The sequence below is a fragment of the Gadus morhua genome, chromosome 9, assembly GCF_902167405.1.
Source record: "Gadus morhua chromosome 9, gadMor3.0, whole genome shotgun sequence".
NCBI classification, from domain to species: Eukaryota; Metazoa; Chordata; class Actinopteri; order Gadiformes; family Gadidae; genus Gadus; species Gadus morhua.
In genome coordinates, this window is record NC_044056.1 from 14,909,260 (window position 1) to 14,923,116 (window position 13,857).

Genomic DNA, 13,857 nt, shown 5'->3' on the forward strand with positions numbered 1-13,857 from the left:
ACGGAAGCTTCGCACTGGGCTTCAAGCAACATGGATTATGTGCCTGTCCATCCTTCCTTATAATGCAAAATGTACTTCTGAACCTGTACATCTGAAATAAGGACTTTAGACCACTGATTAACAGAGCACTTATTTTTCTCCTAAGCCCAGGTAAGACGCTTCTAACGTTGACTCTGGTTCAGGAGTGGCTTGACACGAGAAATGCCACAGTCGTAGCCATGACCTGGATCTATGTGCGTGGTGGCTCTTGAGGCACTCACTCCTCCCTCAGTCTCCACTTCTTCTGAAGCTCCCCAATATTTTTAATGAGCTTTGCTTGACAATCCTTTATCCCTGTTGCTTTTATCTCTGTGTGCACCTTTTCCTATCACACTTTTCCCTTCCACTCAACCTTCTATGAATATGCTTGGATACACCACCCTGTGAACAGCCAGCTAGCAATGAACTTTTGAGGCTTAACCTCCTTGTAGAGGCTGACTTAAAACCTGTCAAGTCAGCAGTCTTTGATTGCGAAGCATACTGAATCAGACTGAAAGACCATTTAAAGGCTCAGGAAACCTTTGCAGGTGTTTCGAGTTAATTAGCTGATTAGAGTGTCACCTTCAGACTCTGCAGTCAACAACACATTATTCACATTGTCTGAGATACTGAATCTTTTGTTTTAATCAATGGTTTTCCTGTTACCGAGATTATTGATGTGTGTTCCATTTGATGTCAAATTATTTTTAGACCATGTGTTATGTTTTCTCTTAATATATCATATAATTAATAATTAACCATAATAACGATTCAACACACACAATGGATATATATATATATATATATATATATATATATATATATATATATATATATATATATACATACAGGTGCTGGTCATATTATTAGAATATCATGAAAAAGTTGATTTATTTCATTAATTCCATTTAGAAAGTCAAACCTGTAGAATGTATACATTCATTCCAAACAGACTGATACATTATAAGTGTTTTTTGCCAAAAAGAAGATGATTATAGCTGACAACCAATGAAAACCCTAAATTCAACATCTCAGAAAATTAGAATATGGTGAAAAGGTCAGATATTGAAGACACCTGGTGCCACACTCTAATTAGCTAACTAACTCAAAACACCTGGAAAAGCCTTTAAATGGTCTCTCGTTTTGATTCTGTATGACACACAATCATGGGGAAGACTGACTTGGCTGACTTGACAACTGTCCAAAAGATGACCATTGATACTTTAAAGAAGGAGGGCAAGACACAAAAGGTCATTGCCAAAGAGGTTGGATGTTCCCAGAGCTCTGTGTCCAAGCACATTAATAGAGAGGCGAAGGGAAGAAAAAGATGTGGTAGAAAAGAGTGTACAAGCAAGAGGGATAAACGCGCCCTGGAGAGGATTGTCAAACAAAACCGATTCAAAAATGTGGGGGAGATCCACAAAGAGTGGACTGTAGCTGGAGTCAGTGCTTCAAGAAGCACCACACACCGACGTATGCAAGATATGGGCTTCAGCTGTCGCATTCCTCGTGTAAAGCCACTCTTGAATAAGAGACAACGTCAAAAGCGTCTCGCCTGGGCTCAAGACAAAAAGGACTGGACTGCTGCTGAGTGGTCCAAAGTTATGTTTTCAGATGAAAGTAAATTTTGTATCTCCTTTGGAAATCAAGGTCCCAGAGTCTGGAGGAAGACAGGAGAGGCACAGAATCCACGTTGCCTGAAGTCCAGTGTAAAATTTCCACAGTCAGTAATGGTCTGGGGTGCCATGTCATCTGCTGCTGTTGGTCCACTGTGTTTCCTGAGGTCCAGGGTCAATGCAGCAGTCTACCAGGAAGTTTTAGAACACTTTATGCTGCCTGCCGCGGACCAACTTTATGGAGGTGACGATTTCATTTTCCAACATGACTTGGCACCTGCACACAGTGCCAAATCTACCAGTACCTGGTTTAAGGACCATGGTATCCCTCTTCTTGATTGGCCTGCAAACTCACCTGACCTTAACCCCATAGAAAACCTATGGGGTATTGTGAAGCGGAAGATGCGAGATGCCAGACCCAACAATGCTGAAGAGCTGAAGGCCACTATCAAAGCAACCTGGGCTCTCATAACACCTGAGGAGTGCAACAGACTGGTCGACTCCATGCCACGTCGTATTGCTGCAGCAATTCAGGCAAAAGGAGCTGCAACTAAGTATTGATTGCCATACATGCTGAAACTTTCCATGTTCATACTTTTCAGTTGGCCCACATTTCTAAAAAATCATTTTTTGTACTAGTCGTAACTAATATTCTAATTTTCTGAGATACTGAATTTGGGATTTTCAGTAATTGTCAGTACTAATCATCCAAATTAAAAGAAATAAACATTTCAAATATATTACTCTGTGTGTAATGAATTGATATAATATGTAAGTTTCACGTTCTGAATATAATTACTGAAATAAATCAACTTTTTCATGATATTCTAATAATTTGACCAGCACCTGTATATATATATATATATACCATCATAACATTTGACTCCATTTGGTAGGCCTATATAAATGATTTCATGTTTCATACTGTATTCATAATATATATATATCATGAATACATATAATATTTCTTCCATGATAATTTTTGATAATTATAGCCCATTCCTAAGGAAGATCTCGGCTGACCACATTCAGTCCATGATCAAAGAGCACGGTGGACGCAGTTAGTGATATACTGAGAGTATCTTGAGCTTCTGAATATAAAGCAGGTATGTCTTGCTGACCTTGTCGTCGGCGTAAGATAGGTACCGATAGCACGACCCAATCCTGATCTGAAGACTGCGGTCAAGCGAGCCGCTATTCGTTCATCCGCGGTTAAGCCAGCCGTCACACAAAATCTTCGTGCGCCTTGACTCTAAACAGCCTTTGGGTGGTATCTCGCAACGTTTTCAAAATAAAAGCCTTCACCTACGTGTGTAGACCAGAGATATAGAATACTAGATGTCTTACGGCGGCGTCTAGAACGTCCGCACTTGCTGCCATCTTGCCAGTCAGCTGCTCACCCATAACATTGTGTTGGTATTGGTACATCTACTTTTTAAATAACCATAACTTGCTACATTTTCAACCGGTTTACAAACGGTTTGGTTTCTTACAAACGTTATTAACGTGGTTATAATATTATAGGCTACCTATTTTAGAACATTATTCAATTTTTTTAGAAACTAACATAATTATTCATCAGTATCAAATATGCAGTGCCTTAACTACATCTCTGACGTTTAGAACAAAACAAACCGTTTGAAAATGTAGCAAGGTGGTTATGGTTTAAAAAGTACATGTACCACTACAAACACAGTGTTATGGGTGAGCAGCTGACGGTGGCAAGTTGGCCGCCAGTGCGGACGTTCGACTCCATTGGCCAGCAGAATATGCATGTGTACGTTTTTCAAATGACATTTTCTCTAAATCTATACAGTAAAATCACATGGTTCCTTGTGTACAAGTAGTCAGTATGACAGTTAGCATGGTCATATCAGTCAGTGCCTGAACTTATGTGAAATTCGGTCTATAGCCCACTTCAAAGTGCTGACATAATGCAATATTGCAAAGGTGAGAATATGCATGTGTACGTTTTTCAAATGACATTTTCTCTAAATCTATACAGTAAAATCACATGGTTCCTTGTGTACAAGTAGTCAGCACACCGGTTAATATGGTCATATCAACCAGTGCCTGAACTTATGGGAAATTCTGTCTATAGCTCACTTCAAAGTGCTGACATAATGCAATATTGCAAAGGCGAGAATATGCATGTGTACGTTTTTCAAATGAAAATTCCTCAAAATCTATACAGTAAAATCACATGGTTCCTTGTGTACACGAAGTCAGCACACCGGTTAATATGGTCACATCAACCAGTGCCTGAACTTATGTGAAATTCTGTCTATAGCCCACTTCAAAGTGCTGACATAATGCAATATTGCAAAGGCGAGAATATGCATGTGTACGTTTTTCAAATGACATTTTCTCTAAATCTATACAGTAAACTAACATGGTTCCTTGTGTACAAGTAGTCAGCACACCGGTTAATATGGTCACATCAACCAGTGCCTGAACTTATGTGAAATTCTATCTATAGCTCACTTCAAAGTGCTGACATAATGCAACTTTCAAAGGCGAGAATGTGCAATGTGTACGTTTTTCAAATGAACATTTCTCAAAATCTATGCAGTAAAATCACATGGTTCCTTGTGTACACGAAGTCAGCACACCGGTTAATATGGTCACATCAACCAGTGCCTGAACTTATGTGAAATTCTGTCTATACCTCACTTCAAAGTGCTGACATAATGCAATTTGCAAAGGCAAGAATATGCATGTGTACGTTTTTCAAATGAACATTTCTCAAAATCTATACAGTAAAATAACATGGTTCCTTGTGTACACGAAGTCAGCACACCGGTTAATATGGTCATATCGACCAGTGCCTGAACTTATGTGAAATTCTGTCTATAGCTCACTTCAAAGTGCTGACATAATGCAATTTGCAAAGGCGAGAATATGCAATGTGTACGTTTTTCAAATGAACATTTCTCAAAATCTATACAGTAAAATCACATAGTTCATTGTGTACAAGTAGTCAGCACACCGGTTAATATGGTCATATCAGTCAGTGCCTGAACTTATGTGAAATTCGGTCTATAGCCCACTTCAAAGTGCTGACATAATGCAATATTGCAAAAGCGAGAATATGCATGTGTACGTTTTTCAAATGACATTTTCTCTAAATCTATACAGTAAAATCACATGGTTCCTTGTGTACACGTAGTCAGCACACCGGTTAATATGGTCATATCAACCAGTGCCTGAACTTATGTGAAATTCTGTCTATAGCTCACTTCAAAGTGCTGACATAATGCAATATTGCAAAGGCGAGAATATGCATGTGTACGTTTTTCAAATGACATTTTCTCTAAAAAAAAAAAAAATAACATGGTTCCTTGTGTACAAGTAGTCGGTAAAATAGTTAGTATGGTCATATCAGTCAGTGCCTGAACTTATGTGAAATTCTGTCTATAGCTCACTTCAAAGTGCTGACATAATGCAATTTTGCAAAGGCGAGAATATGCATGTGTACGTTTTTCAAATGACATTTTCTCTAAATCTATACAGTAAAATCACATGGTTCCTTGTGTACAAGTAGTTAGGGTTAGGGTTCCCTAACCCCGACTGATATGACCACATTAACCGATGTGCTGACTACGTGTACAAAAGGAACAATGTGATTTTACTGTATAGATTTTAAGAAATTTTCATTTGAAAAACGTACACATGCATATTATCGCCTTTGCAAATAGCATTATGTCAGCACTTTGAAGTGAACTATAGACAGAATTTCACATAAGTTCAGGCACTGACTGATATTACCATACTAACTGGTGTACCGACTACTTGTACACACGGAACCATTTGATTTTACTGTATAGATTTAGAGAAAATGTCATTTGAAAAACGTACACATGCATATTCTCACCTTTGCAAATTGCATCATGTCAGCAATTTGAAGTGAGCTAAAGACAGAATTTCACATAAGTTCAGGCACTGACTGATATGACCATATTAACCGCTGTGCTGACTACTTGTACACAGGGAACTATGTGATTTTACAGTATAGATTTAGAGAAAATGTCATTTGAAAAACGTACACATGCATATTCTCACCTTTGCAATTGCATTATGTCAGCACTTTGAAGTGAGCTAAAGACCGAATTTCACATAAGTTCAGGCACTGACTGATATGACCATACTAACTGGTGTACCGACTATTTGTACACAAGGAACCATTTGATTTTACTGTATAGATTTAGAGAAAATGTCATTTGAAAAACGTACACATGCATATTCTCACCTTATTGCATCATGTCAGCACTTTGAAGTGAGCTAAAGACCGAATTTCACATAAGTTCAGGCACTGACTGATATGACCATATTAACCGGTGTGCTGACTATTTGTACACAAGGAACCATTTGATTTTACTGTATAGATTTAGAGAAAATATTTTTTGAAAAACGTACGCATGCATATTCTGCTGGTCAATGGATTCGAAGGTCCGCACTGGCGGCCAACTTGCCACCGTCAGCTGCTCACCCATAACACTGTTGACTTGGTAGTGGTACATGCACTTTTTAAATAACCATAACCACCTTGCTACATTTTCAAACAGTTTGTTTTGTAATAAATATCAGAGATGTAGTTACGGCACTGTATACTTGATACTGATGAATAATTATTTTAGATTTTTTAAAAAGTTTAAATGTTCTAAAATAGGTACAATATTATAACCACGTTAATAATGTTTGTAAGAAACCAAACCGTTGGTAAACCGTTTGAAAATGTAGCAAGTTATGGTTATTTAAAAAGTACATGTACCACTACCAACACAATGTTATGGGTGAGCAGCTGACTGGCAAGATGTCCGCAAGTGCGGACATTCTAGACGCCGCCGTAAGACAGCTAGTGTTCTATATATCTACGCACGTAGGTGAAGGCTTTTATTTTGAAAACGTTGCGAGATACCAACCAAAGGATGTTTAGAGTAAAGGCGCACGAAGATTTTGTGTGACGGCTGGCTTAACCGCGGATGAACGAATGGCGGCTCACTTGACCGCAGTTCACTGAAGCCAAGCGCAACCTGCAGCAACAGCACCCAACGGAGGAATTGCATGCAAGTTGCGTTGTGTTGCCGCTAGTCAGTGCCACTCGTGCAATAAGGACTTCACCCCCAGGACTCAGATTGTCAAACGTACTGTAGTGTAGTTCCAAAGTAGTTGAAAAGAAAAAGGTTTTTTTTGAGAAATATACCGATAAGTAGGCCTCCAGAATAAGTGGTATCTGTTTCCCTGTAGAACTGACTATCGAGAACTATAAAGAGTCATGGTTCTGTGTTTTATTTTATTTGCTGCGACACCTTAATTTCCCCCTGAATAATTCATTTTAACATAGGAATGTGAACTACAGCAAAAGACAAATACATTTTGAATATTATGAATTATAAATATAGCCTATATAGTTAATTCACTTTATATTGCTTTAAATGCAACAGAAGAAGCAGGGCTAGGACCACTAGTTGATAAAAAACTAAGACAACACAAATCTCGACAAACTATTTCCTTTATTAGAAAGAAATCCTTTGACAAGCCCGCAAACAAATCTAAAGGTAGGATGTTACATGCCATATATATTTACATTTCTATACAGAAAGGTGCAACATCACAATGGGTAAGCTGATCAGATTTTCTCATTGATATAACATTCTCTACTAAATGGCATCGTGACCTTTTTCATCCACTCACCCCCTTGCACTGGCTTGCTTCAAACACACGGTCTGAAATGAGATGCAATGCAACAGTATGAGACGTGACGTAAAGTTCCTCCAAAAATTGTTTTCAAAGGCACTTTCACAAGTACATAGTACGGATGTGCATAAGACACCACAGAGTAACGAACAGCACACATACTGGGCATGGCTGACTGTTACGAGGATGTTAATATAGTGTTAATACAGCGCAATGCAGCTTTGCGACTGGCTTCGGAGATGGCGCAACGACTCCTCCATGTTTCTTTTAGTCTAAGTTTCTCTTTTACAAGTTCAATATGTTTTTAACAAGATAAAATAACAAAAAACATGATAATGAAACGGTTAGTAATCCAAAATTAAAAATCATATTGTGTCCGAAATACAGCAATTCTCAAGTCAAAAGACACTGTAAACCTGTTAGGAGAATACTACAAATATAAAAACTAATCCTTTGTAAGCATTAATAGGCTATATGGCCACAAGCAAAACCACAGTTTTATTTTGACGCTACGGGAGGTACATCGAAGATGACACCCAAGGGTGACACAGTCACACATGTTGAGCACTGGTACATACTGTGGTAATGGCTCTATTGACACACACACACACACACACACACACACACACACACACACACACACACACACACACACACACACACACACACACACACACACACACACACACACACACACACACACACACACACACACACACAGAACATGAGGCCTATCACACTAACAGTCATTAGGTCCATGGCTACTGGCAATGCTTCAACAGAGCGCTGCCTTGAGTCTCTACAGAAAGGGGCAGTCGTACACAAGGAGCTGTTCAGTCGACCTACACACCGACTTGCGCATGGTACACTTTGGGTAGATAAAGCTAAGCGATACACAAACGACCAGCACCCCTACTTTGTTACATGTACTGCATTGCAAACATGGAAGAGATTAGTCATCGTGAGTTATATGTACAGACCACTTTGCACACAATGCACTCTATATAGCATCCAAAGTTGACATTTGTACAGGAATAATCAAAAGAAAAGATTCTTTCCAGAGGGTTTGCGTTGTTTATCCTTCTCGCTAGTGGTTGTGTCCAACAGTCCTCCATGCTATATTGAAACATGTGAGAAATCAACACAGGTTGGTTTTTTTGGACAGTTCTGAGATGGAAGTATATTTACAGCAGATTCACAGCTCTCTGCAAGACATCTTCATTCACACCCGTTGCAAACGCATACTGGTACTTATATTGTTCTTTTTTTTGGTCAGATCAGAACTCAAAACGCTTCAATCAAACCATGTTTATCCCAGTCATGTAAGCACCTTTGTAATGGCAACTAAATCAATGTACAAATCAAAAGTTAAAGCCAAAAGTCAGTACAACCCTTAGAAAGCCTTTATTTACTTATGGTTTTAACTATGAACTAAATCAAAAGAAAAATGAATGGTCTCATAACATCTTCTCGATGGCTTCTTGTGTGTGGAAAGCTGGGCTACATCAGTGTTCTCTGATTGTTTGAAACAACCAGTCTAAAATATGTGTATAACCTTGAGGGAAGCGTTTGTGATTTGTTGTTGTCGTTTGGAATAAATGTCAATAAAGATTACATAATATCAAGGTTAGGCATCATATCAGAGTAGTTAACTGTACAACCAATATGTATTTCGTTTGTGTCCCCCCTATCTTTGCTGTGGTTTCTACTCTTGCTACGAGACCTTAGACTCAGAACAATCTGGTGAAGATTCAGTTATCTTTGCAGCTCTGACTGCGCCCCATAAATTGGTGTTTTTAAAACAGTCCTGGCAACATACGACACACCTTCTCTGACCTAGCCCCGACTACTACTTATTCCCTTGTTGTCGTCTCTTGTTCTCTAAAGATCACAGTCCTCTCATTTTGGTGGGGGCTGCTCATAAATGGTTCACATGGTGCAGGACTTATCCAGGGGGTCCTGGGGGGAAGGCGGATCTTGGGGGTGGGGCCCGGCGGCCTGGTCCCGGGCCTTGGGCAGGACCATGGGCTTGGGCCGCAGGGCGGGGGGCTTGAGCTGCACGCCCATGCGGGGGGCCACCACCGGCTTGAAGCTGCTGACGGCGTCGCCGGCGGAGGTGGAGCTGGCGCTACGGCGCATGTTAGCGTCGGCGTTGGCGGCCGAGCGCAGCATGACGTTGTGGATGGGGCTGAGCGACTCGCTGGAGCTGCCGGGGGTGCTGCCGCCGCCGCCGCCGGGACTCTGCCGCTGCATCTCCAGGGTGTCGAGCACCACGTCGGGGGCGTGCTTGGCCGAGCTCTGCCTCTCCAGCTCCCGCAGCTCGTTCAGAGCCGTGTTCATAGTCTCCTCAATGTCCTGCAGTGGGATGACAGAAGACGATGGTGAGACACACGCACACGCACGTACACACAGAGACACACACACAGAAAGGAGAGAGAAATATCGAAAGAGAAACAGGTGTGTAGAGAAAAGAGGAGACGGGCGGCAGAAGATGAGGATATGGAGGGGCAGAAGGATAAGCAAGAGGAAAAAACATATTTTTTTTTTTGCATGCAGAAAGTTAGTGTATTATTTCTGCTTGTATTCAGGTGCATGCTATTTATTCGTGGCAGACGAGAACGACATCAGCGATACACAGACTAGAACAGTGCGCACGAACAAGGCAAGACATGTTCTCCGTGAGCTCAGCTGTATAAACACACTACTCCGTGAGTCTGTGACTGCAGTTAAACCAGGTCACGTTGCCCTCACCCCTGGGCTATCCTCTAGGGGTTCGGCTGAACCAGAAAGCGTTAGCCGTCAGCCGCAGAGTAACCTTCAATCTGATCTAATGCAAACCATCCTTCCGGGCGCACGCTAAATGCTGCCGAGCTCAGACATTCACTCCTCCCTGCCTGCCGAGTCCTGTTTGGTACTGAGGTCTACAGGAAGGGGGGTGGGAGTAAGCAGAAGACGGGGGGGGGGGGACTGACTGACTAGGTGTTAACGGGGCGGGGCTGGTGTGGCCGGTGGTTGGGGGGGGGGGGGGGGGGGGGTGGCTGGGGCGCCGCTCGTCCCGCGCTGACCTGTGCGATGGTCTCCGGGTCCAGGGGCTTGCCGCCGCCGCCGCCGCGGTGGGGGTCCCCGAAGCTGGTGTACTGGCCCGAGGAGGTGGAGCGCCGGATGGGCGGGCTCTCCATCTTCTTCAGGGACTCGTGGCGGTTGATGTTGGTGAGGCTGCCGTGGTTGGCGCGGCGCCGGCGCTCGGGGCTGTCCACCGCCAGGTGGTTGCGGCCGCGCAGCATGTCCCGTGGGTTGAAGTGGCCCAGGACGGGCGAGCCCATCTCCGGGGTCCCGCCGTGGCCGCCGTGGTTGCCGTGGCCCCCGTGGGACGGGTGCACCATGCAGTGGATGTCGTTGGGGCGGGCGGGGGGCCGGCGGGATGGGGGGTCCGATCGCTTCCTGTGCCTGCTAGGGAACAGAAAGACGCGGCCGCTCAGTCTCCGAGGCCTATGGCTTCTCTGCGGCCCGTCAGCCGCTCAGTGGACAGGGGGTGGGGGTGGGGGGGGGGGGGGGTCAGCCTGCAAGGCTTTTGGACTGACCCTGGATGTCCAAAATATCATTAAGAGCATTGTACCCGTCTCACATCAGTCATAGAGGGGCCTGGTAGAACGGGAGCGCATACTGAAACAAAGTGTAACCTGCAATGACGCATGTAGACAGACACACACGCAAAAATACACTCAAACAGCCACAAACACACACGTAATGTGCTGTAGTGATCTAGTAGAAAAAAACTCCTTTCCCCTGTTACTTTCCCCATGAATAAAACCGATGAAGCAGCCCTTCATCACCATTACTTCTCTCATTAGCCTTGCAGATTCCTGATTGCTAGCTACCCTACTTGCTTGCTAGCCTTGCTAACTGCGCAGTCATCCCCTATGGTAAGATGGCAGTACAGAGAGCTGTCATCTTACCAACTGACTGAGATAGACTTGACTTCATCAACTAAATCAATAATTATTAAGATATGGATTATTATCAGGAAAGATTATGAATAAAATAAATCATGAAACATCTCTTCCGTTGCTTTTCAGAATAGATTTAGCGAATTAATCCCAATCAGGAACATGACCTATTTCATTATAACTTCTATAAACTGCAGGATATTGCATTTTTAGCTGGGGCGTCTCCCTTATGCCTCTCAGCTACTTAGCATCTTCATTTGCTGAGCCCCTACTGCTTCAAATTAACAACATGGTGAGTTTGTCAAGAACATGAAACGGAGTCCTGGAGGGAGAGGGAACCCGCCGAGGGTAGGTTACATTGTTTATCCAGTACGACTGGCCCGAGGCCAGCTTGCAAAACAACACACCTACCCAGCTTATTTACATACACAATTTTGTTCAGCATACTTCCCCTGCTTAACAATTGCATTTCGGCTGAAAATAATTTGTCAGGCAAGAATGTACACAATATCGAACAGAAACAACACTTCACCAAGATCGACAATGCAGTCAGATTGTAAAATATATTTATTTTTCCCCCCTGACTGCAAACCCAAACTAGAAAAGTAAACAGGTGTAGTGGCCGGTTATGGCCTGCAGGGGGAGTAGTCTGCTTTTAAAACAAACGTCCCCTTTGGGACTAAGCCCAGCGAAAACAACACAACCTCCCAGCTTTGCACGCAGCAACTTGGGAGCCATCGCCCCTTTTGACAGCTCATTTGTTTGTCTGCTGCCTTGGCTAATCATTATGTGTACGATTGGACATTCCCTGAGTTCTTTCTCAAAACACAAGTTAGCTCTTAATAATTATGTGATATTATTCACATTCGTGCACTTCCACTCTTTTCTGGTGCGATAAGGATTCATAAACAATGATGTTTGATGGTATGCTTGCAATTTTAATGAATTGATACAATTGTAGAGCTCTCTTGTGTCGCTAAGCAAAGTTTGTTGTGTGCATGTGTTTATCTACGGTAATTAGGTAGATTAGATACAAGCTGGCATACGTGTGTTCGGGTGAGTGCGTCGTGGTTGAAGATCAACGGAAGAGTGGGAATACTGAAATAAAAGCTTTGATATCAAAGATTCAGCAGCTGAGAGGCATCACTGACAGCAGCGAGAGAGAGAGAGAGAGAGAGCAAGAGAAAGAGATGGAGAGAGAGCGATAAATAGACTGAGGGAGAGAGAGACACTTGGGAGAGAAGGAAGGCTAAAGCCAAGATAAAAGCATATTTTATTCAAGCCGCAAGTCGCAAAGAGTGCGATTGGTATTGTGTCAAGCGGTGCCAATAGTCCTCATCGACACAGTGTTTCACTTTACACCACTTCAATAACAGCGTTGTGTAAGAGCAACAGTAACAGACGCTTCAAGGTCGCTCGCGCCGGTACAAGGAAGAGTGCAGCACTGAATAGCGGTCGGGGAGAGCTAATACTGGCACCCCACCAGCAGACTACAGATACCCTGCCAGAGATGGGTGCTTCACTCTGTGTGTGTGTGTGTGCGTGTGCGTGTGTATATGCGTGTGTGTGTGGAAATGTACACACACACACACACACACACACACACTTATATGTATATTTGGATGTAGATCACCAACTACCATGATGCAATCTCCACTGAACAGGGCACCACACGCGGCTGTGTTGACAACCATTTGCAGCGGAAGGGAGGCTCCCTGTCAGTTGACCCGTTTCCCCACCAACACATCGATGGGAAAGGGATAACGCCACCTCTGGCTGGAGTTTAGCTACTGCCTTCACTAAGCTAACGAGGACCTTGTTGAGGTAACCACCGTAGCCCATTAGGTCAAGTGAGTCCATGATTGATCACTCCTGTACTGAAGAGTGGTTTTAGCCTTATCTCCAGGGTGGGGGGGAGACAGTCTAGGCCACAGGAAGGGGTTTTTCCAGATCCCTGGTCCCTTAGACAAAAGCCCAGGCTTGCACGGGGCTAGTTCAACACGGGGCGAGACATCCTGGACAAAAACACATGTTCTTCTGTACACAGGCACACGCTTGTATGACAGTGGAGTGGTGTTTCCGATGGTGGCCACGTTTGTCATGTTTGCCATGCAGTCAGTCAGGAAAGCACAGTGATCCGTGAATCCTGATGTCATGTCTTGACGGCCTACGTTCCCTTCAATGAGTAGAGGCTGACCTTGTTCAGTGCGTGATATGCATGAGGGGCATCAAACAGAGTCGGACTAAAGCTATTGTAACACAGTCCCGACCTCGTCGGAACGTATCGAGGCTCTGTGAGAGCGACGGCCGTTTCCCTGCGTTCTGAAGGCACGGCGGTCAGATGCTACCTGCTGATGTAGGCCTCCGAGATGCGGCTGTCGGTGGGGGAGCCCGGGCCCTTGGCGGAGCACTTGTCCTCCGCTCCGTGGCCGCTGCTGGTCTCGCTGTCCGCCTTCTGACTCAGGGTGTCGGAGAAGCTGTCGTCACTGGAGCACAAAAACATGAGAGGAGACGCATGAGAGAGAGAGAGCCAGAGGGAGAGAGAGAGACAGACAGACGGACAGAGAGACAGAGTGAGC

General features: G+C 43.5%; 1 protein-coding gene across 3 annotated transcripts in view; it reads right to left on the bottom strand.

Annotated features, from left to right (window-relative positions):
* Positions 1-7,128: 7,128 nt before the first annotated feature.
* srgap1a (SLIT-ROBO Rho GTPase activating protein 1a) overlaps positions 7,129-13,857 on the bottom strand; it is a 74,805-nt gene continuing 68,076 nt past the window's right edge. For 2 of the 3 annotated variants that reach the window (XM_030367109.1, XM_030367106.1), the window contains exons 20-22: positions 13,627-13,764; positions 10,397-10,781; positions 7,129-9,686 (exon numbers count right to left, since the gene is read on the bottom strand). In XM_030367109.1, coding sequence (XP_030222969.1) covers positions 9,261-9,686; positions 10,397-10,781; positions 13,627-13,764 — 949 coding nt within the window. In that variant the 3' untranslated portion in view covers positions 7,129-9,260. The remainder of the gene's footprint in view (positions 9,687-10,396; positions 10,782-13,626; positions 13,765-13,857) is intronic. The other variant, XM_030367107.1, reaches the window with a different exon arrangement.